The sequence below is a fragment of the Ictalurus punctatus genome, chromosome 11 (assembly GCF_001660625.3).
Source record: "Ictalurus punctatus breed USDA103 chromosome 11, Coco_2.0, whole genome shotgun sequence".
Classification (NCBI taxonomy): domain Eukaryota; kingdom Metazoa; phylum Chordata; class Actinopteri; order Siluriformes; family Ictaluridae; genus Ictalurus; species Ictalurus punctatus.
Genome location: NC_030426.2, coordinates 20,508,699 through 20,531,198, shown reverse-complemented (window position 1 = coordinate 20,531,198; position 22,500 = coordinate 20,508,699). Strand labels below are relative to the sequence as shown.

General features: G+C 42.0%; 1 protein-coding gene and 1 long non-coding RNA gene across 7 annotated transcripts in view; one reads left to right on the top strand and one right to left on the bottom strand.

Annotated features, from left to right (window-relative positions):
- mast2 (microtubule associated serine/threonine kinase 2) overlaps positions 1-22,500 on the bottom strand; it is a 153,001-nt gene that overhangs the window by 48,584 nt on the left and 81,917 nt on the right. For 3 of the 6 annotated variants that reach the window (XM_017479805.3, XM_017479806.3, XM_017479809.3), the window contains one exon: positions 12,200-12,231. In XM_017479805.3, the coding sequence (XP_017335294.1) occupies positions 12,200-12,231 (32 nt within the window). Of the gene's footprint in view, positions 258-4,388; positions 4,581-7,609; positions 8,316-12,199; positions 12,232-22,500 lie in introns of those variants that run through there. The other 3 variants (XM_017479807.3, XM_047158425.2, XM_017479808.1) reach the window with 3 other exon arrangements.
- LOC124628639 (uncharacterized) lies at positions 8,188-9,492 on the top strand. The gene is made up of 2 exons (XR_006983234.2): positions 8,188-8,329; positions 9,065-9,492. It is a non-coding gene; the product is annotated as an uncharacterized LOC124628639 (long non-coding RNA).

Below are 22,500 nucleotides of genomic sequence, written 5' to 3'. Positions count from 1 at the left end.
CAGCATGCTCCTCTCAGGCAAAGAGAAATTAGAGAGCACAGTCCAGAAAGAGTCAGACATGATCCAGGCTCTTCACGATCAGCTCTGTCACACACAGCTCAAACCCACCAAATGCCATAAGGCGACGAGAGGATGAACGACAGCCATGCTAAACGAGTGTGTCTGCGAGTGTGTCTGTGTGTGTGTCCAGCTGTCAGAAAGCTGGTGCGACTGCCTACAACCTGTGACGCTGACAGAGGCAGCATGAGCTGCAGTCGCCTTCCTCACACTCGCTCCCTCCCTCCCGCCCTCCCTCCTTCCCTCACCCTCTCCTCCTCTTGCACACCTCTCTCTCTCTCTCTCTCTCTCCACACAAACAGAACAAAATCAAGCCTAGCAGCTACACTTCAACACAATCCACACACTTTTACATACGCCACACCCAACACGGTCATGCGCCTTCAGCGCAAATTAGCATCTACGCACCAGACATTTTTTTTTATTTTATGTACTTTTATTAAGGCGTAGGGAAAACGTTTTGGTTATATTAACGTTATTAAATTCGCCTGCTTCTCGATGAAGACGCTGCTGCATATTAGAGACACTGTCAGAGACTTCGCTCCTATAAAACTTTCTTTAATCCACTGTACAACAAAGAAGAAGGAGGAAGGCTTTAATAAGACTGTGATGGAAAATATAAACTGTTTCGTTTTTATTTTTTAAAAAAAAAGAAGAAGAAATTTTCTTACATTTATGGCATTTGGCAGATGCCCTTATCCAAAGAGACTTACATTTTATCTCATTCTATACAACAGCAGTTGAGAGTTAAGGGCCTTGCTCAAGGGCCCAACAGAGGTACAGCTGGGATTTGAACTCTGACCTTTTGCTTAGGAGTCCACTGTCTTAACCACTGCGCTACCATTGCTTATTAAAAATATTGCAGGTGTGTGAAAGAAGCTTATGAGAGTAACTGGGGAAATGTGAGGATGAGAAGACTAAATCTTTACTAAATCCTTACTAAAGTGACTTAAACTGCTGTAGTGTTTTATCAACTGAATCTAAAGCAACAATAACCAAATATGACAAAAATGATGATGATTATCCTGCAACTGAACAAACTTGCTCTACACGGTCTTATACAGTGATGTTTGTTGGTAAATGAGACCTTTCAGCTGCACTCATGTTCGACGCACGTGAAGGGGGCTTTGTCTGCGTCGTGATGCTGCTTTTCTCAAGTCAAAAGCTACATATCAAGTAAAACCAGGTTTTACCAAGTAGTTTGGTACTGACTGCGTGCGGTGCCGTACTGTTCTGATTTCAGGCGTGTCTGTGTCAGAAAACTCGGGCTGGGACAAAAGGGGCGTAACGATACACTACGCTCAATAGCCGATTCAATTTTCAGAAAATGTAAACAGCTGAATGAAGAAATATGATGACTGAAAAGACTTGGTAAAGTAAACACTGCAAAACAATGTGCGTTTTTGTCTGAATGAAACGAAATAAATTAAAAACCGCTACAGAGGTTTAATAGTGTAAACAAACCGTACTACAGGTTCTCCATATCGTAAAAATGACCACAATGATCAATTCTCCCGATAATTCTGACAGCATAAATAGAGTGGGGGGAAACGATCGATTGAAACATAATGAACTCTGTAAGAGAAATATAGCTCCAAAATGCCGGTGTTCCGCGGCCTCTTTCTTGGGTGCTGTAGCGGCACGGGGATGGTGTTTGAAAGCTACCCAAGAGCTCTTTTTAACGGTGATAAACCTAGTTGTGCAACAGTATAACACTGTCAGTCGATGCAATCCCGAGCTATCGGGCTTTCGGTCACTTCACAAGTGCTGGTGAAGCACTCCACAAACAAACGTGATCATGTGACCAGCATGCTCTCTATATATTGTAACTCTATGTAAATAATACAGGGTGTCCCGAGAGTCTCCACACATATGGGAAATGAATACTATTTAGCTAAATGTCTTCCAAAATGTTTCATACTTATATATATATATATATATATATATATATATATCTCCTCAGACGGCCTTTAACAAAAGGCTTTGACAAAAGAAGAACGTGTTGAAATCATTCTCATGGCTGGATCGGGAAGCTATCGCAAGTTTGCAATGGACTTTAACAGGAAACATGGCAATCACATCACATCACACACACACACACACACACACACACACACACGACACTGCAGCCAAACTTAAATTCAAAAGGACTGGAAGTGTTGCAGACACACCAAAAGGTCCATGAACATCCACTGATGAAAGCACAGCCGATGCAAACACAGTCCCCTGTGTGTGGAGATTTTTGTGCCACCCTGTAGAACGCCGATATCACACGTTTGGACAACGCACGTTTCGTGCCACCTTACACTGTTACACAGCTATCGGTCGACGTCGTCCGAGTTGAACGACCATCCCGTCGTACTTTTTTTCCGTCTGAGGTTTTCCCGAGTTCGAATGCCGCATCCGAACAGAAAACCTGTTAACTCGAAACCCATTTAGTCGGAGAAGTCTCAGGGCAGATGATTATGAGAAAGATGTGTTTTTGTAGAATGCTTTCCTGAATTGTTCAGTTAAAGCCATTTTCACTACTTCTTGAATTAATAGATGTAACAGACTTCATTTTTAACTTGTCTCGTACGGTCGTATATTTCAATAGTCGTTAGTATGGAATTTAACAACTGCCCTTATATTTGCATTTCAAGACTGGGAAGATATTGCTTTATAATCATTTATAGGACATGCGTGCAGAAATAGATGCTGGAGTATTCCTTTAATGCCTTCCAGCATGAACACACTCGCATGAATTTAACACTCACGCAATTATGTGGTTCTTTGCCTTTGTGGGATTTTTGTCCAGTAAGAACAATGCCTTCAGCATCATCTAGCAGGGAAGATGTTGGACACGACTGGGGAAGAGGACAGTACAGCTGAATTTGGTGAGAGGCGGTGTAATGAGGAGAAGGATGCAGGGGCGTGTGAGGATTGAGGAAGGTTATGGTGACATGACAGACCTAGTTAGAATGTTAGACTCTCTGTCTGTGTGTGTGTGTGTGTGTGTGTGTGTGTGTGTGTGCGCAGAGGTAGAAGCAAGTCAAGCCAAGCATGGAGAGCACTGTGTCACCTTGAGGCAGCTCACAGCAGGTGCTCCACACAGACTAAATCACAAGCACAACAAGATCACATACACACTCACACCACACATGTATGATAGGGAAAAGACGAATGAAGCTTAGAACTGACTCGAAGCTAAACATTAGTGGAAAAAAGCCTGGAAAGGTTTCAAACGAGTCAGCATATATCAATACTGACAAAAAGAAGTCTGATCGCCTCAAAGAAAGTCGGAGTTTTAATTTCAGGTTGTTTTTAGTTCCATCACATGTTCCGCAAGCTCTTCGTAAATGGCTTAATAACGCTGGAAACACACAAAAGAAACATTTAAAAGAAACCCAGGTGTCACTCACGATCAGTGTTTGGGCATTACGGCGCCTCATTAGCACATGTACACACACACACACACACCAATAAACCTTTGATGGTCGGCTCCTCCGAATATTGCGGGATTCGCAATATTTTTGCAAAAAATCATGAAATCGTGGAGGGACTTGATGGTTAAAATATTGACTGTTATTTCGTGGCGATCGTTAAATAAAATAAATAAATAAATAAATAAATGATTGAAAGAGAACCGCTTGGAGGCGCTCATGCAGGCGCTACTTTTATTAAATCACTGCGGCGTGCATTTTTTATGTAAATGTTTCATGTTTTACCGTTTTAGCTTCCTGCACAATCGTAGCGCAGTAGCTAGCCAAGCCGGTGTAGAGGAAATGGTACGTGCGTCTGGTGCATACCAAGTAGCGACAACCTTCATCAACTTTTTAGGTTTTTCAGCTTTACGATCCGTAGCCAACTAGTTCCCTATTTCTGCCCTATTTTTTTTTTTTTTTTAAACACAAACTGCACCTTTTTTAGATCTAGATCTAAAGCTAACTTTTTTCTCTTTTTTTTTTTAAATAAAAAAAAAAAAAGGTTCCCTTTCATGATAAAGTGAAATACAGCATGTTTTTCTTCTGGTACTGTGATGTGTTTATGAATCAAGCAGGCTCTGTGTTTTCACTCAATGTTAGCTAGTGTTTGGAAGAGAGAAAAAATGCTTAGAGGGAGAAAAAGCCGTCCTTGAACTGATTCCTACTAGTATCTCATGCACAATACGACAAGAAAAAAAACGGGTAACAAAAAAGGTCAGCTTTCATTTCAGGTAGATGTAAGACGTTTAGTGATGCAATTCCATTTAAGTGGAATATTTTTAATATATGGAGTTCATTTTTATTTGCTGGTTAGTATCAGACTAATCTCCATGCTGCGTGAGACACGGAAGTGTGTTCACTCCTTACCTCCAGACTAAGGGGTTGGGTGAGCCGAGGGCAAGAGCCGGGTCGGAGGCAGGGCCCGGGGCACAGGCGGCCTCTTCAGGCCCTCCATCGCGGAGAGGAGAGGAAAAGGAAGAGGAGAAAGACGTGGGGCTGAGGAGGTGCTGCAGGAGGCTGCTGTTTCCGTGGCAACGGAACTGAGCCGTTGGCCAGATTCTAGTGAGCGCGGCACCGTGAAGAAAAGAAAAAAGAAGTAAAGAGCAAAAAAAAAAAATGTTTTTAAATGGTCACACGCCGACTGGAAGTGTTTCTGTGCAAGCAGGTGTGAATGAATCTCCTGATAGCTGCTACACAACAGTGTCCAGAAACGCATACTTCAGCTCTACGGGTCTTAACCATGTCCACGCTGTAAGTCCGAAGGTTTGAAACTCGACACCGTGCCGCTCCTCGAAAAGCCAGCAGTGTGAAATAAAATCTGCCGAGCCGGAGAGCGTTCCCGGACAGGCTCGTGAATAAATCTCGTTTCTGTACAAGCTGGTGAGAAGTTGAGATGCCAGAGATCTGCTCCTGAGCTCGTTCCATGTGCCGTGCAGATAGACTGAAAACCCTCTGAAGATACAAAAATGTAGATGCCGTACTATACTAAAGACAGAGACAGCAGCCGGGACTGGGAAACTCTCCAAGCTGAGGTCAGTCTCGAGAATTTGAGTGAGATGTTAAATTACGTGCAGATCTCTCTCACTAACACAGACAAATTGAGGTATGTTTATGATTATCCCAGAACATGAAACTTGAAATGCAGATTTTAAAAAAAAAATTTTTGAATGCACAAGAAACTACATAAACTGACTGGGCTTTCTGTCCTCTTAATATAATGTGTGACAGTCTGGGGAAAAACCATCAGATGTAGCTGTGGCTGAATTCTGGCAAAAAAAAAAAAAAAAAAAACGCCTGTATGTAAAATAGTTTTGACCCAATAAACATTTAATTAAAATGGAGCAGAAATGTTATTTACTCTTTAATAATCCTTCCGTCAGTCTGCCTGATTAACATGTCTAAACCCTCGCTAGCCAAGTGGGTTGATGGAGTTGTTGGATAGCGACATGGATATAAGCCCGTACGACATGGATATAAGCCAGATCGATTCGGTTTATAATCGGATGACGGCTGTTAAATGTCCGTCTCTCCTGCGTCTGCTCTTCTGGTTGAGATGCGCTCAAAACAAAAACATTGTTCAGTTTAAACTAACGATATGTAATAGAAAATAGAGAATAACTTCACAGATGCCAATTACAAACGCCCCTATGCCATCACAAATATGTAGATATAAGGGAAGGAAAAAAAGTCTACACACCCCGGTTAAAATGGCAGAAACTAACAGAACTTGTTTCAGAACTTTTCCCATCATCACTGTGAACGACAACAAAATGAAGTGGAAAAACAGGAAAGATAAAAAACTTACAGTAGCCTGGTTGCGTAATGTGCGCACACGTCTTACGCGGATACTTTGCTGAAGCAGCTTTTGATTTCATTCCACCACTCTTTTTGTCTTTCTGTGGAAGAGTCCATCAGCGTGTCACGTCATGACTTGGCAATAATCTCAAATAATCTTTCTTGCAAAAACATTCTAGATGTGTCAGATTGTGAGGGCATTTCCTGTGTACAGCCCGCTTCAGGCCTCCACGCAGATCTTTGGTTGGATTCAGGTCTGGGATCTGGCGAGGTCATTCAAAAACACTGATCATCTTTTAATTAAGACACTCCTTTGTTGGTGTGGATGAATGCTTTTGGTCGTTGTCGTGCTGAAAGGTGGAATTCCTTTTCATCTTCAGCTTACCAGCAGACACCTGAAGGTTTTGCACTAAAATCGACTGGAATTTGTAGCTATTCATGAATCCCTCCAGCTGGATAAAAGCCCCAGCTGTGGCTGAAGAAAAGCAGCCCTAATGCATGACGCTTCCACCACCATGCTTCACCGTGGGGATGGTATTTTTTTTTTGGAATAATTTCACTTATATGATGAACACAGCTGTATGATGATTACTTGTATACATGAGATTGGTCCATTTTGATGAACGATTTTTTTTCTTTTTTTCTCGCCCTTAAAATGTTTGATTGTTTTTCACTTGATTAATCTTGGTTTCCTTTTTAAACTTCAACAAAAACCTGCCATTTTAACAGGGGTGTGTAGACTTTTTTTTAATATCCATTCTAACTGCTAATAACGATCTCTGAACCACACCGGCAGCCACATGATCTGACGACACGGCCCGGAGTCATTCTTTTCAAAGGAGGGATCGACATTAAGGAGAGGAGGCAGTGAGAGTGATGTTGAGTGCAGTTCGTTTCTCCTCAAAGCTCCTGAGCGTGAAGAGCGTGAACAGTGTCCGTGTGATCGACGCTCTATTTCAGTACACCGTATCCTTCCAGTCCGAGATGAACTCATGAAAAGCAAAATGTTTTATGGTCATTCTGATGTTAGCGCATCAGTATTTTTTTTTTACGCACGGGAAGACGTGATCGACTGGGTGCTTTTATATACTTTCCGCATATAGATTGTACGGCTATCGCGCTAGCCTGGCGCTAGCAGTGAGTCATGGTAACCAACAGTAAACTAAAGAGAATAACGCCCACAATGAACGGTGAATAGCGATTTGAGCGACGTGACACTTTCAGGGTCGTTTGTCGTCATTTGTCCCAGGTAATTTCCATATACACAAGTCTATATCATTTTCATGGTGAGTTATTAGGGAGTAGCTAAAAAAAAAAAAAAAAATCTTTGATCAAATCAAAGTGGTGAAAAAGTTGTCGAATTTTAAACATCAGGTGTGATCACCTCAAAGCCATGAATTTTTTTTTTCTTTCCTACCAAATGGAAAATCCATCTGCTTTCCTACAGAAGTTCCCCATAATCATTGCATTTATATAAATATATAGATATTATATATAAAATCGAGAGCCGCTGAAATGCGCTTTCCTCTGCTGTAATAAAAGAGTAAAGTTCAGCAAAAAAAAGACTAAAGCAAAGATATTAAGATCGATTGTAATTACGACTCATTTATTTTGTCTTTATTTGTTTAGTTTTTTATCAAGGAACTTAACAAGCGCTCTGTTCAACAGAGTTCGGTATCTATTGGGAAATATTAGCAGCTCTGCATATGCACATCTATTTAAAGGTGACAGAGATTGTGTTGTGTGTGTGTGTGTGTGTGTACAGCTGTGGCAGTCGATAGTGAGAGGCTTACTGTATGTGCAGGTTGGGTGCTCCTACTCGCTCCTTCCTTTTCTTCATGCCTGATATGGTGTGACTGGGTCAGGCAGCAAGACTAAAGAACTCTCGAGTCACTTCTGTCTTAAGACCATGATCATCCGCCAGTCTGTACAGCCGTGACGACGAGAACGTTCTACGATGACGACGAGAACCTTGGTCTACCACCGGCGACCTTGACTTCCGACTTTTAGCGTGTTTTAAAAGCTAAAGGGCACCACGCCATCCAAAACGTCTACTTTACCAAAGCAACAACCCGCACGCGTAAGCAGCAAGCTGTAGAGAGGTAAACGAATCCAAAAGGAGAACGCCGAGGCCTGACGTCAGTCTGAGACGAAAGCCGTAACCCATAGTTAGTTTCCGAGTGGTAATAACGGCCAAATGAAGACTCCGGCTCCAGTGAAAGCATCTGGTTGAAGAAACATCAAATCCATTACTCTCCGACGTGGTGGCGGTCAAGAGAGTGAACGAGTTTGCTAGACTAATGCTGCCTCAATCTCATATACACTCCCATGACTACTCCGGTGATATGACGAGACCTCGGTGTGGGGGAGGGTCTGCAGCTGTCGTTCTTCACGTGGTGTCCATCTCAGAACCGAAAGAAGTCCATGTGTAAAGTCCAGCCAAGGTGAACGATATAAAAAAATAATGCGCACTATGAGAACTGGAGTGATGATAACGACATAGGACAGGACAGGTAAACGCAATAACACTGTAATATGAGCTACTGCTGCAAGGACAAACAATGGTGTGTGTGTGTGTGTGTGTTTGCTCTGATTAATCGAGTCAGAATAGAAGGCCTTTGATTCGATGGAGTCTTTAATCCAGGCCTGCAGCATTGTGGAGTTTTCAGCACAGGGAAGAACCGCAGTGAACTCGTCATATCATCATCAGAGAATACCGAAGAATCAAATACACATGCACGGACAAACCCCAAAGCTAAAGATGTACTGCATTCCTCATCGTGTTTAATTTCGTTTTTAATACAATCTAACGCACAGGTTTATTACGCCGCTATACGCTGCCAAGAGTCTGAACTGATCATTATATCGGTTCAGTTATTGTACGTCTCCAACGTTGAATGTTTTGACCCGATTGAGAACGGAGAGCCGCTTTAAGGCGGCGCTTGAGTGGGAAATGTATCGGATCAAGACACCGTTGTACAGTATAGCATTGTATTTATACGTATTATACACGTGTAAACACTGTAGACGTGAGCGAAAGGGCAAAAATTCATTCTCACCACACACCATACGCGTCAGACGTAGCTTTGCTGAGGTTCTGATAACAAATCACTGATTTATATAAATAAATAAATTAAAACAAGCAGCTCGGAGATTTTTACAATTCAAATACTGAACTAGGAAAACAATAATAATCTTTTGCAAGTTTATAAATGGCGTTAATATACATGTCACGATCTCGCCAGCAGATGGCGCTGAGACATGCACGGACAGCCGGAGAGCGCACGTGTGCACGAGATTACGTAAGGAGGACTGTTTCCTATGGACAGGTGCCTTTGTTTTGGTTTTGTTCTCTTCCTGTTCAGGTATTGGTTGATATTCGAGGGTGGGTCATTATTGGTCCCAGCTTTCAGTATTCAAGCGTGATTATGTTTGTTATTTAAAGCCCTCATGTTGCTGTGCACTTCACGCAATATTAAATGAATGTATAGGTGAATACAGTTAAGTATGCTACGTATGTTTTCGTCCTCTTTAGGTTAAGCGGTCGTGTTTTCATGTCCTGTTCTTGTTCCATGCCTCGAATCTAGTTTCATGTTTAAACTTCGATTTTCTCTTCCAGTCTAGACCATGTTTCGTGTTTATTGACTTCAGTTTGAGAATAAAGACTTTGATCTGTGCTTGCTTCCGTTTATAGTCTTATTACGTAACAATACACTACCGGTCAAAAGTTTACACAATCATTATTTATTTTTATCATCATCATTTCCCCACCTTTTAGAATAATAATAATACAGTCATAAAAACTCTGGAGTAACACAAATGGATCTATGGGAATTATGTTGTGATTAAAAAAAAAAAAATCGAAAATAAATCAAAATAATTTAGCATTTTAGCATCTTCAAAGTAGACGCCCTTTACGCCTAGAATTTCCAGAAATGTATTCTTGGCATTTTCTCAAACGATTTCTTGAGGAATTTCCCTGAGATGCTTTTTAAACAGTGTTAAAGGAGTTCACACCGACGCCGGACTCTTATTGGCAGCTTTTCAGAATATTTGCGTTTAAAAGTCGTCCGATAAAGAAAAAAAAAAAAAAGAAGATTTTTTTGTAAATAAAATGTTAGTTCTCTAATGAAAGAAATGAATATGTCGGCACGATTATATTTTTATCTGCAACACCGATTTCAAACATTTAATCACACACCTTCAGATCAAAAGGTTTTTAAGATCATGAGGAACATTTCAGTCTCCAAAAGTGTCTCCATATGGTTGAGTGGTTGTGTAGATTAGCAGATATTTCCTCTTGCGTATTGTATAAAGAAACATAAGGATACCTCATAAGGGTAGAAAATGTCCTCACGGGGCACCAGCATGTTAAAAATAGGTCGGAGGAGTGTTAAAATACGCTCTGGGCTGCACGGATACTCAGCTGTTATATCTGCTCCAGACCTGAACCCTGCTGACCTCTGACCTCTACTCCAGCATTACTACACTGTGCTCTGGCGGCTGCACACAACATCTTCAGGAATCATAAATGTTTATTTGGCTGGTTTGAGAGGATGTCAAAGGGAAAAAGTGCTTCACTTTTCTAATAATAACCACATTTTTCCACTTGGGGATCCATCCGGATATAGATTTACGAATACAACAAGCAATGAGTGACATCCTAATTACTTCCATTCGTAGTTCTTCAAATGGTAGGATGAAGCACTATTCTGAAGGTAAGCCGTTCTGTTGTGGTTCGTCATCCAGGAGATGTTTAGAATTAATCACTTAAAGATTTTCTCCCAGGTTTGTCCACGAGATTTTAGAGATGGCTTCAAGCAAGAGCACAGTTTACTCGGAGATGGCGAATCCGTATTGCAGTATGTTACACAATCATCAGAAGTGCTGTAACAAGTTAATGTGTTCACTTTACGATGGATCGGTCCGTACAGGACTCGGCAGAGGTTTTTTGTGATAGCTGCGGCCAAAAATGCATGATTTTGCTGCGGCTTTTTTCTAAATTTGCCATGCAACTTGCCGCGTCTATTGAGCTGGGGTTTTTTTGTAGTTCTTGAACCGCAATTGCACGAATTGTCTTTCGCAGTGATGTCCGTCGGTAAATGAGACCTTTCAGCTGTACTCGAAGCCCTCTTCGAGTCACGTGCGTCGTGATGACGTCACATGACCCGAAACTTTGGAAAATCCGCTGTGACTTTGAAAAATTTCAAGCTCCTCCGAACATCTCTCCTCAGAGTCTGCTTGACTTTGTGTTCGTCTCTGCGATCGCAAAACCCTGCAGGGACCTGGCTATTAAAAAGCTTATGATTATTAATCTTCGGTTTTAGAGCGTCGTCAAGACATGACCAGTGCAAACTCAGCGAGAGCCCCGTGACACATCCAGCGCTCTTAAAACGGCCCTTCTGGGACACAACTAGTGCCTTTAAAACCGTCTTACTAACTCACAAAGGTCACTGGATGGCCTTTAAGGATGTGTAGAATAAAAACCGCATGTATTACACTTTTTAAGCATGTGAAGAATGAGAATGCATAAAAATTGAGACACACACACACACACACACACCAACACAGTGAAGGGGTCACAGAACATCCGATTTGAACATTCATCTTAAAAAACACACGTTCCCACTCATACCCCTGACCAGCACCTGACGTTCAAATACGTGGGCCTCGTGATCACGTGCTCGCGTTCACATGGAAGAACTCCTTCCGAACTGTGCGGAGTTTTTGCGCAATTCCACACTCCAGTTCTGTGAATGCAGGTTTGCACTAGGTTCACACGTTTGCATTTTTTTAAAATGGTTGTAGCAACGATCACACGGCAAAGCAAAGCGTGTTCTACGTGCAGGGAACGTCATCGTCAACGTCATACGAGCAAACAAGGAGCTGATCTCCTGATGATAACTATAACAACTACTTCCCGTTTAGACTTTCGTAATGTCGGTGGAAATAGTGTGACGAGTTGAACCAAGCACATGAGCGTGGTTAGCTTCCACACCTGACTGTACCATGATTCCATGGAAACGAACCCCAGACCACTGCTTTTGAGAGGACCGGTCCTCTCAAACGCAGTGGTCCGGGTTTCGTTTTCATGGAATCGTGGTACAGTATCATCACTTCAGCAAATGGTAATGGAAACGAACTGATCCCTGATGATTCGTGTCATAACGTGTGCACCCATAATGCGCCATCTTTCAAACATCTCAATAAAACGCTGCTGTTGTGGTTTACTCTACAATTCCTATCATACCAATCCTATCGGATCTATCCATTTTCGACCAATCTAGAATTACGAGGTGGCACTGATGTGCGGCGCTCAGCTCAGAGTGGACTTTCCTTCGTTCTGTAAGAGGAAACGGTTGGTAAAAAGTTTGGATACTCACAAACTGCCTCTTCGGGGAAGGCTCAGCTCCTTCTGCAAAATAAACACAAATGCAAGACGATGAGATTAGACAGCGTTCGACGAACACGATGCTACAATACCAACTCACTATTTAACAGATGAAACGGAAGCATGGTGAAGCTTGCAGGTTAAAACAGCCACTAGATGGCAGTGGCGTACCATAGAGCCATAGAGCTCTCTAGACAAAATGAGACATGGCTGCTTTAAAGAGGATGAAAATGAAAGCAAAGCTAATGCAGAGTGCTCACTTAAAGATTAAAGGTTCCACGTCAAGTAAAAAAACCAAACAAACAAACAAACAAACAAAAACATACAAGTATATAAAGACTCACACACACACTAAGACTAGAATAACTGCCTATTGATAGGCGACTGATCGGGCAGAGCATGCAAACTGAAAAAGGCCACTCCATCTGTCTCTGCCTGTAGGGAGCGTATCCACTCCATTGTAAATATTCATGGGAGGATAAACAGAGCAAGACTGTGCACACACACACACACACACACACACACACAAACACACACAGCACTATGATCAACATCTCCAGTTTCTAAATTAAAACCGGTCTATGCACAGCCACAGATGCAGTCAGCTCATACATACAATTAAAAACAAACAAACAAACAAACAAATAAATTGCCTGTGTAAAAACCTGAGCATCAATTCAGCTCAACAGCACCTTTTAGTATTTAATTAATAAATCAAATAAAAGGTCACGCGTGTCCCATCAAGGCAACAGGCTCTTACTTTTTTGAAAGGTGTGTATTAGGTGGATTAAAATGAAGCTTGTACAATCGGGTAAGCTCGTGTTGTCAACAAACAAGCCAACGCCGCCGTTAGCTTCTCTCACAGCGTGTACACACTGGTTTGCGCTGGAGGATCTCTGTTGATAAGGGAATTAAATGCATGGGTGGAGGAGCAGAGGTCATGCATACAGAGCCACTTTTGACCAAAAGCAGCTAACAAAAACACGCTGCTTTAGCAGAGTGCTATTATGTTTCCTGTTATTTCTGGACTAACCGAATTAGTACAGTGACAAATCCAACGTTATTACTGAAATGGAGTAGAACAGCTGTCCTTTATAGAGGACAGCCAGCAGTGCTTAATGGCTCTGTCAGGGCTGTGTCCGAAACAAAATATAACAATAGAGACGAGCGATAAAGAGAGAGAGAGAGAGAGAGAGAGAGAGAGAGAGAGAGAGAGAGAGAGAGAGAGAGATTGATTTAATTTGGATGTAATTTTGGATGCATGTAGTAGGAGAGTTGAGAGTGATGAGTGTCTTTGGCTGTCTGAAAGTTACAGCTACAATCAAAATGTATTCAACCCCTTCACGGAAAAAAACCTTCAGTACTTAGTAGAGCACGCTTTTGCTGTAATGACCTGCTGCAAACGAGATGCAGAGCTTCTGGCAGCGTTCCTGAGGAATCTTAGCCCATTCCTCATGAGCAATGGCCTCCAGTTCAGTAATACTTTTGGGTTTGTGTGCTGCAACCGCCTTCTTCAAATCCCACCAGAGATTTTCTGTGGGGTTCAAGTCAGGTGACTGTGATGGCCCTGTAGAATCTTCCAGGACTTCTTCTGCAACCAAGCCTTGGTGGAATTTGAGGTCTGCTTGGGATCATTGTCCTGTTGGAAGATCCAATGACGCCCAAGCTTCAGCTTCCTCACAGACAGCATGAGGTTTTCTCCTAGGATTTCCTGATACTTCAATGAATCCATCTTGCCTTCCACACGCTGCAGGTTTCCAGTGCCAGAGGATGCAAAGCAGCCCCAGAGCATCACCGAGCCACCACCATGCTTGACTGTGGACAGAGTGTTCTTTCTTCATTCTTCTTCCTCCAGACATACCGCTGATATATCGTGCTGAAAAATTCGTTTTATTTCATCGCTACACAGAACAGAATCCCAAAACTTCTGTGGTTTATTTATATGATTTTGAACCGAGTTTTCTTGTGCTTTTGGGTCAGTAGCGGTGTACATCTTGGAGTTATGGCATGGAAACCTTCTGCTTTTAGTGCATGCCTTACTGTGCTCACTGAAACCTCAGTGCCTGCTGCCACCAAGTCTTGCAGGTCTTTTGCAGTCACTCGAGGGTTTTTCACAAACTGCCTGTTCAGGTATTTCATATATTTCTATCCCTAGCCAGTTCAGGTATTTCATGTGTTCCATCTCAAGCACACCTGGTGCAACTAATTAAGCCCTTGATTGTGCTGTTGCCAGGGATTCTATTCAGGGGGTTGAATAATTTTGAAACTGGAGAAATTATTATAAGTTGCATTTTCAGTTGAATTTGGGGAAACCACTTGAAGCATTCGGTGTGTTGAACTATTTCAATTGTTTTTGTTTGATTTGTTCATTGCAAACAGCTGGAAGTCTGTACATTTTGACAACAAACCTGATTTGCAATGGGGGTTGAATCATTTTGATTGCAACTCTATATGTGGGCCGGACAGTGAGCCAGAGAACCTTCTAAAACTTCAAAGTGCACACTTAAGCAAAAAGCAGCGGGACTTTTTTAATCAGCGACTCCTGTCAGAGGCCCGTTCAGACCTTATATTCCCACTGGCTGGAGATACGGGCGCTGTGTTCCGAGAGATTACTTTTTCACAGGACTCTCTAATCTTTCTTCTCTCCTTCCCTCAATTTCTAACTCTGGACATCTATACTGGGGATTTAACATGTTTAGGAGGAGCACTGATGTAGAAAAGAAGCTCGCTCTATGTGTCTAATCTGTAGGTCTGACATCTGCTGCAATGTTTGGAGACCGATTGTTCAGTATCTAAAGGTCACATGACCTACTCTGGCCTATCGAAATATTAATCAAGTCATGAATTAACTATTTGACTGAGCAGTTTAGACTTTTAATGAGTTCAGTGTACTCAACAGTCCTCAATAATCATGCTATTAATGCTGAGCGGTACAAACCAGTACAGATTTGTGATGGAGCAAGCACTCAAATGTAACTGATGCATTTGTTGTTGAACCTGCCTGGCATTTCAGCAGAGGTGTCACGACACAACGTGGACGCAGTGTGTTTTACGCATCCTGTCTAAATGGAGCAGCTGGTTTATATTTTCAGAATTGAACGAGTGCGGCATCGACTACTGATGGAAATGTTCTTGCACACAACATGGCGATTGACAGCCAAATAAATATGGAGCTTTTCGAAAAATCTGGAGCACGTTAGACTTCTCTAAAAACTGTTGTTGTTGTTTGTTTTTTTTGCAATTTGTTACCTTTTAATGCGTCACCCTTAATGACCGTTTAAGGCTATAAATCAATTTGAAATGGTTGCGTTTCGGTTTGTAGTGATGCTTCACGTTACCACTCGTGACCAGTGACTCTGAAAAGATTTTTGTCTAGAGATAACCCATTTTTTTTCCCCCCTCAGAGCTAAAGAATTTAAATAAATGCTACATCAGAGGATCCAGAAGCCGTAATGGTTCACGTTTTAAAAAACTAGAGTCCCGTGTCCAGAGATCGTGAGTTTGAATACCAACGATGTCATAAGCAGCCGTGGATGCGAGCCCGATAAAGCAAATTTGGCCGTGCTTTCTTGGCAGGAGGGGTGTACACTCTCTCCCCTGTCAATCACAGCGACACTAGCCAATCATGGGTGTCTGTGAGCTTGTGCACGCATAAGGAGGCGGATAGCGCTTTGAAAAGATGTGGTTGGCGGGCATCGGAGAGTTGGATGGTGGGGGTGGAGCTTGGTTCAGTCCACTGAAATACTTCGCTGTGTCAACATCTGGACTGCAGTCCATCAACAATGTTCAAACTCTTCATGCATGAAACCTTAACTTTAAGTTCAGGGAAGAATGAAACGTTCAAACAAACAACCCCTAAAGCCCTTAACTGCTTTACCCTGTTCAGGGTTGTGGCTGATCCATTTCATTCAGACTTAAACAAACCCAAGTTTAAAAAATAAAAAAATGTAAAAAAGTTAAAAAAAATAAATAAATAAAAAGTAAAAAAAAAAAAAAAAAAAAAGGGTACATTGATCAAAATAGATGGAAACACACATTACCCATCACTAGGCTATGGGATGTTTTCTCCTCAGCAAGATGGTACAAGAGATCATTTTTAGCAGTGCATTTTTTATAATCTACGTTGCAGAAAATAAATAAATAAATAAGTAAATAAATAAATAAATACATAAACAAACTCATGACGGATAGACTGAGAGACAGCTACCCCGGCAGACTGATTACATAAAGTAATACAGGGTGGTGTCTGAACCACTAGACAGCAGCTGTTGTGCATTGTGCTCTCAGCCACACACACACACACACACACACACACACACACACACACACACACCCCGCCCATGACCAGGTTCCATCATGACCATGGGCAAAAAGGCGGAGCAGTGAAATTAGCTGGACTGACAGTTTGGAGCACATGCTCACAAAAACCAATCTCCTTATGGAGCGCATCAATATTCCTCAAGTCATCCAGCATGACAGCAGGCCAGAGTGCAAGGAAATGTAATCAAAGAGATGGACAGTAAAACAGCAGTGTGTGGCTAAATCGGATGCACGCGAGACAGGGATTTGAAAAGGGGCTGGTCGTTGAAAGCGTCAGGTGATCAGGAGTGTAGATACGGTGCGGGCCTCATGGCCGTAAATGGAAGTGGAGGTGTCGAGGGTTAACCTATGCAATATTCACCAGTGCAAGCTTGCTTTCTTCACCACTCTTAAGAAAGCAAGCAGACTTTTAGGTTTAGATTCACCCCAAGAGTTCGGCTTTCATCACAAACGCCTGTCTGAGAGAAAAACGTACACAAAATAGGAGTGGGATGAGAAAAATGAGATATTCTTATATTCACTGGAGTACATGTGTAAACTAAAAAAAATGCCAACGGTACTCAAAAATATCCTACTAAATAATACATTATTTAGTGAATAAATAAGAAATGATCCATTCCTCTTCAAGCCTGAGCCAGCATCCAGAAGGCTTTCAGATACCTCGTCATGAACGCTGACGAATTTAAATAGAAAACTGACTTTCATGCTTTTAGACTTAATTACCCAATTTGACCTAAACCTATTTTGATATAATCTATAAACCTATTTAAATAATCAGAATATAATAATAATTATAATAATAATAATAGTATACTCAGAAGACATTCAAGAGAATTTATTCATTTATAAATCATGTTTTTCCCGTTCTGGTGTACTTTCAGTCATGTATTTTTCATGATTAATGGGTTAAGTGGTCATACTGCTGGAAGAACAGAATACATAGGCATAACCATCCATCCATTTTCTATACTGCTTATCCTACAGGGTCGGAGGAACCTGGAGCCTATCCCAGGGAGCATGGGGCACAAGGCGGGGTACACCCTGGACAGGGTGCCAATCCATCACAGGGCACACAATCACATACACACTCACACACCCATTCATACACTACGGACACTTTAGACACGCCAATCAGCCTACCATGCATGTATTTGGGTTCTCTGGGGGAGGAAACCGGAGTACCCGGATGAAACCCCCGCAGCACGGGGAGAACACGCAAACTCCACACACACACACAGGGCATAGAACCCACAACCGCGCAGGTGTGAGGCAAACGTGCTAACCACTAATCCACCACATGTCCTACACCGCCAACATTTACAACTCAAAATCAATCAAATCCCATCTCTAATTCCACATCAATGTCACACATCTATCTATAATGAATGCTGCCTAAAACGTTGTATTCAAAAGGAATGCTCTATGGCGCACACATGCAAAGGAAGATCATTCTTTCTTTCTACCTTCGGGACGCATTTGTTAGGAAAGCTAAACAAATCAGAACTCTTCGACAGAAGCCACAAAGAGAGTTATTCATGGTCAGAAAATGGGATTGTGCTCTGCAGCACAGTACACACAATCGTGCACGGTCTCTCAGGGATGTGATTGACAGCCTTGGCTCTGGGTTTTTTGTCCCTTAGCTGACCTCGGCGTATCCAAGCAGGGGTCCTGGGTGGTCTGAGTGTGTGCCAGCTTGGAAATGGAGTGTGTGGAGTGGCAGCGGTGCCAGGACAGAGAGCAGAGCAGATCACCCACCGTATTCACTCACACCACACTCACGCTCCGACTGAGCCACAGACGCACAGGAGCTAATCTCTATACAATAACACAGAGCCGTGATGAAAAAACAGGAGAGATCCTTTCAGCTGCCATCATAATTACTCCAGGATGCAATACAACGATGCTGTAAAAACCACCACACAATTGGCTAAAAAAAAATAATAAACACAGCTACAAAAGGAAGCACAATTGGCAAAATATATCATCTCAGTTTCAAAAATGTTACAGAAGCATGGGAGATGATGGATGGAGGGATGGAAATCTCCTCGCTAATACCAGAAAATGACATTAGTGCATGCTGCTCAATAAGCTCAATTAGCTATTGATAGGTTTGGTGAGCAGAGACATGGCTCGTCTCTTCTATCAGCCTCGGCTCATTTGTGCAGAGTGACACACGCTGTCTGGAGAAGCGAGAGGTCAGAGCAGTGGGGATGAGTTCGAGAACAGATCAGAGACCTGCAAATCTCAGGCTGCTCCATTACCGATGCTGTAGTGAAGGGGGAAAAAAAAACACAATGTTGAGCCTCTGCACACAGCTCGTGCTTTATTTCATTACAGCAGGACTAATGAGCCTATTAGAGGGGATGAAGGGATGACCTGCTTCCTTCCTGAGCAGGAGAGGGAAGGAGAGAGGGGTTACGGGGGGCAGTAAGATAATGACGGCTATTGACAGTGATGTTTAAGTATACTCTCTACTCTGAACCAAACGGTTATACTCTTTAAATGCACAAGGTAGCGTGTCTGGTGGTTCTGCATTTCCAGACTGTTAGCTCGGGAAGCGGGAGGTATTTTTCTCTAAAGCGTTCCCGACCATTCCTTAGATTATAGGACACTGGAACAGACACAATAGCTTATCTAGCTGCAAGGATATAAGAAAGACTATTTCACCAGTCCATAAAATTGCATTTAAATGGGCATAATGGCAAAAAAAATTATATCTTGAAAAATTTAAAGGGCTCGGCAATCATGGCTAAGATTGTTATTTCTGAAAGCACATTTATCTTGATTATTCATCCAATTTACAAACAATATCATATAAGACGACTATTCATCTAGGTGTGTGTGTGTGTGTGTGTGGGGGGGGGGGGGGGGGGGGTTGATGGAATTTGATGGCTTCCTAGTTGCAACATAGCTATTTTGTTGTCCTATTATTTATTTGTTGTTGATATGTAGTACGGTCATTTATATGGTTTCAATTCGATTCAATATAGATTTGTTATCAATATTTCATTTAAAATGTTAGTTTTGCAGACATAGAATCCGTGTTTTAATAGACATGCTGGTAAATGAAACCCTCCTACTTGGCTATATTACTGAAATACACATTTACTTTAACAACAGGGCCCCAAACAATTATGTTCAATTACTTTTACTTTGAGTAACAAACATTGCGACAAGAAATCATAAATATGTGCGTACAGTGCACACAAGCGAAGCACAAACTGCACGTTACTGTAAAAAAAAAATAATTAAAACATTGTAAATGTGCAACAGTGAAATTCATTAACTTGAATCATGTTTATAAATATGAATTTTTTTGAATGATTATGAATTTTTTTTTAACGTTGATGATTTTTTTGAATGTTAAAGATTTTTAAATTTTTTGAACGTTAATGATTATTTGAATTTTTCATGTTTTCATAATTCAAAACATGAAAAGATGGCGATGTTCAGGACGAGAGGCGAACTGCAGATAATATTCACATCCTCTCGAGTCACGGCGACACTAGCCAATCGCGGGTGTCCGTGAGCTCGTGTATGAGGAAGGCGGCAGACAGCGCTTCCCTCCGAGTGTGTTATGCTGCTCTGTGACGCGGCATGAGCAGTAGTTCGAAAAGACGTGGATGCTGGTTTCGAGTGTTAACCTTCATGATTATTAAATTGAGGGGGAAAACTGACCTTTAGCTTCCCTTTACAACAAGTCTGAGGGAAAGTCTGAATGAAGTCTGAATTCAGAATCTCAAGTTCAAGTTCTTCGACACAGACAGAGTGTTATACAGTCTATAATTCCTGTAGTGATGTTCTTTAAAAAGAAAAATGTTACAGAGAGTGTTTTTTTTATAACTTCTCAGATATAACTACAGGCCATTTGGCTAACATCTGGGCAACTGTTTAAAAAACAAAACCTCACACACACACACACATTAATCCACTACAATACTATGTTATGAAGAGGAATTTACTGAGGAGTGGTGCAGCTTCTTCTAACACAAACTCAAACAATCAGTGTAAACTAGGCTGCTGCCTTTTTAATCACCCCACGGGGGATTAAATGGGGGTGCAGCACTAAGCCGGTCTTAACTAATTGCCAAAATAAAAATAAATCATTTAAGGAAGGGGGAGAACATGCAGAGCTGGGTGAGGGAGTGGAAAGTGACAGGAAAAGTATTAATAAGAGAGTAATATTAATTAGAGGACTGGGTGCATCGTGGAAATAACTCCGATGATGTCACTGAAAGCATTAGTGCTCAGTTCATCCACCCAACCGTCAGAACGGAGTTATCGACTACATGATTGACGGCTTAAAGAAGGGGGAGGAGGGGGGGGGGATCTTAATGGCTGACGGCATCCGGAGGTACTCGTACTAACCGAGGAAATCTCAAATGCAATCTGACGGAGTTTAAATTGTGATCACGCACTATGATAAAGAAGAGAAGAGGAGAAGATGATCGCCAGACTTCACTATGTCATTTCCTTGTGTGGTACAGAGCAGAGAATGGACTTGGTCCAGCTGCACGGATGTGTGTACTGTGTCTCGGACAAGCTCGGTCTCATTTATACTCAAAAGATCCAGAAAGCACTAAAATGGGCCAATGAGGAGGCTCGACATTAAGCAAGAGCAAAGAAAGGACGGTTGGGAAAGTATTCACACTCTGCACCTGCCGGTCGCAAATGAGCCAAACACACACACACGCACACGCACACGGCTGCTGCAGCTGCCCATCAAACCGGGCGTGTGTGAAATCAGCACAATTAGCAGGCGCCGTACTTTTCCTCCCTAACTTATTATCCCCGCTATTGTTGTATGCTTATAAAAGAACGGCTTTAATCGAAGACCCGCCACCACCTCCGCCTTCTTTTCATCATTTCCTCTGCAGACGAGGAAAGATAATCCGTACTGATCAGTCTGCCTAATCATATCGCCCTCCATCATAAGGTCCAAATGAGAAACATAGAGAAACACTAATTAGCGCTTACATATTCAAATTCGGTGTGCATGCCTTTATGGAGAAATAATGGAGAGAGAATTACACACAATGATGGAGTGAAGATTGGCAGGGATTTGTTTTTCGATTTGTACAACTGGAAAACGGTCATTTGTTTGAAACGGGTTAAGCACAGAGGGAGGGCACACTGCATCACGCATGAACTTGTCTCGAGTCTTTTTGGACTTTCATCTGAACCGGCGCCAGTGTTAATCCCCAGTAGTGCCAACACGCACAAGCCGATATTCACGGCAGTCGCATGCACTCGAACGCCCGTATCAGTAAACATCAGCAGCGCTGTGTCCGTCTCCGATACCGTCTCTTATCCAGACGGGAAAGAAATGTGGAAATCGCTTGCAATACACTGTATTTCCTCATCGCCTAGCAGGACAAAAATACAGTACGAGTTCAGAACCGGAGCAACGAAGTCAGAACAACAACCAGCAGACAAAAGACAGCAGAAAAAAGGTTTTGTTTGGGTGATGCTCACAGAAGCTGTATCTCGAGAAGACTTGTAGAACATTATGAAGAGCCTATTTAAAGCTACAGTGTGTAGGACGTCGCTGTTAAAAATAAAACTTGATTCTCGAGTCGAGGAAGAAGAAAAAAAAAAAAAAAAAAAAAGGTCTATAATATAATATGTTCCTGAGCTGCTGCGAGTTGCTGAGGCTGTCAGGGGTTCACTAGATAACATTAGATGACTTGTGTATTCGGTAGCTGATGAGCCGTGCATGAGCACCGCAGGCTGATCAGGACTTCTGATGTGCTCAATATAGGCTTATTTCTGGTTATTATTTCCTTTTTTTCCCGGTAGAAGTTGCAAATATTGGGCTGCGTCCCAAACCACATACTAAATAATATACCACTACAAGCCGGTGTCATTACTATTCACGTACACTGTATTGTGTGGTTTGAGAGGTGAATGTCTGAACTATTAATTGTTAGTATGTGTAAACCGCTTATTTATTTTTCCCATTTAGTACCGCCC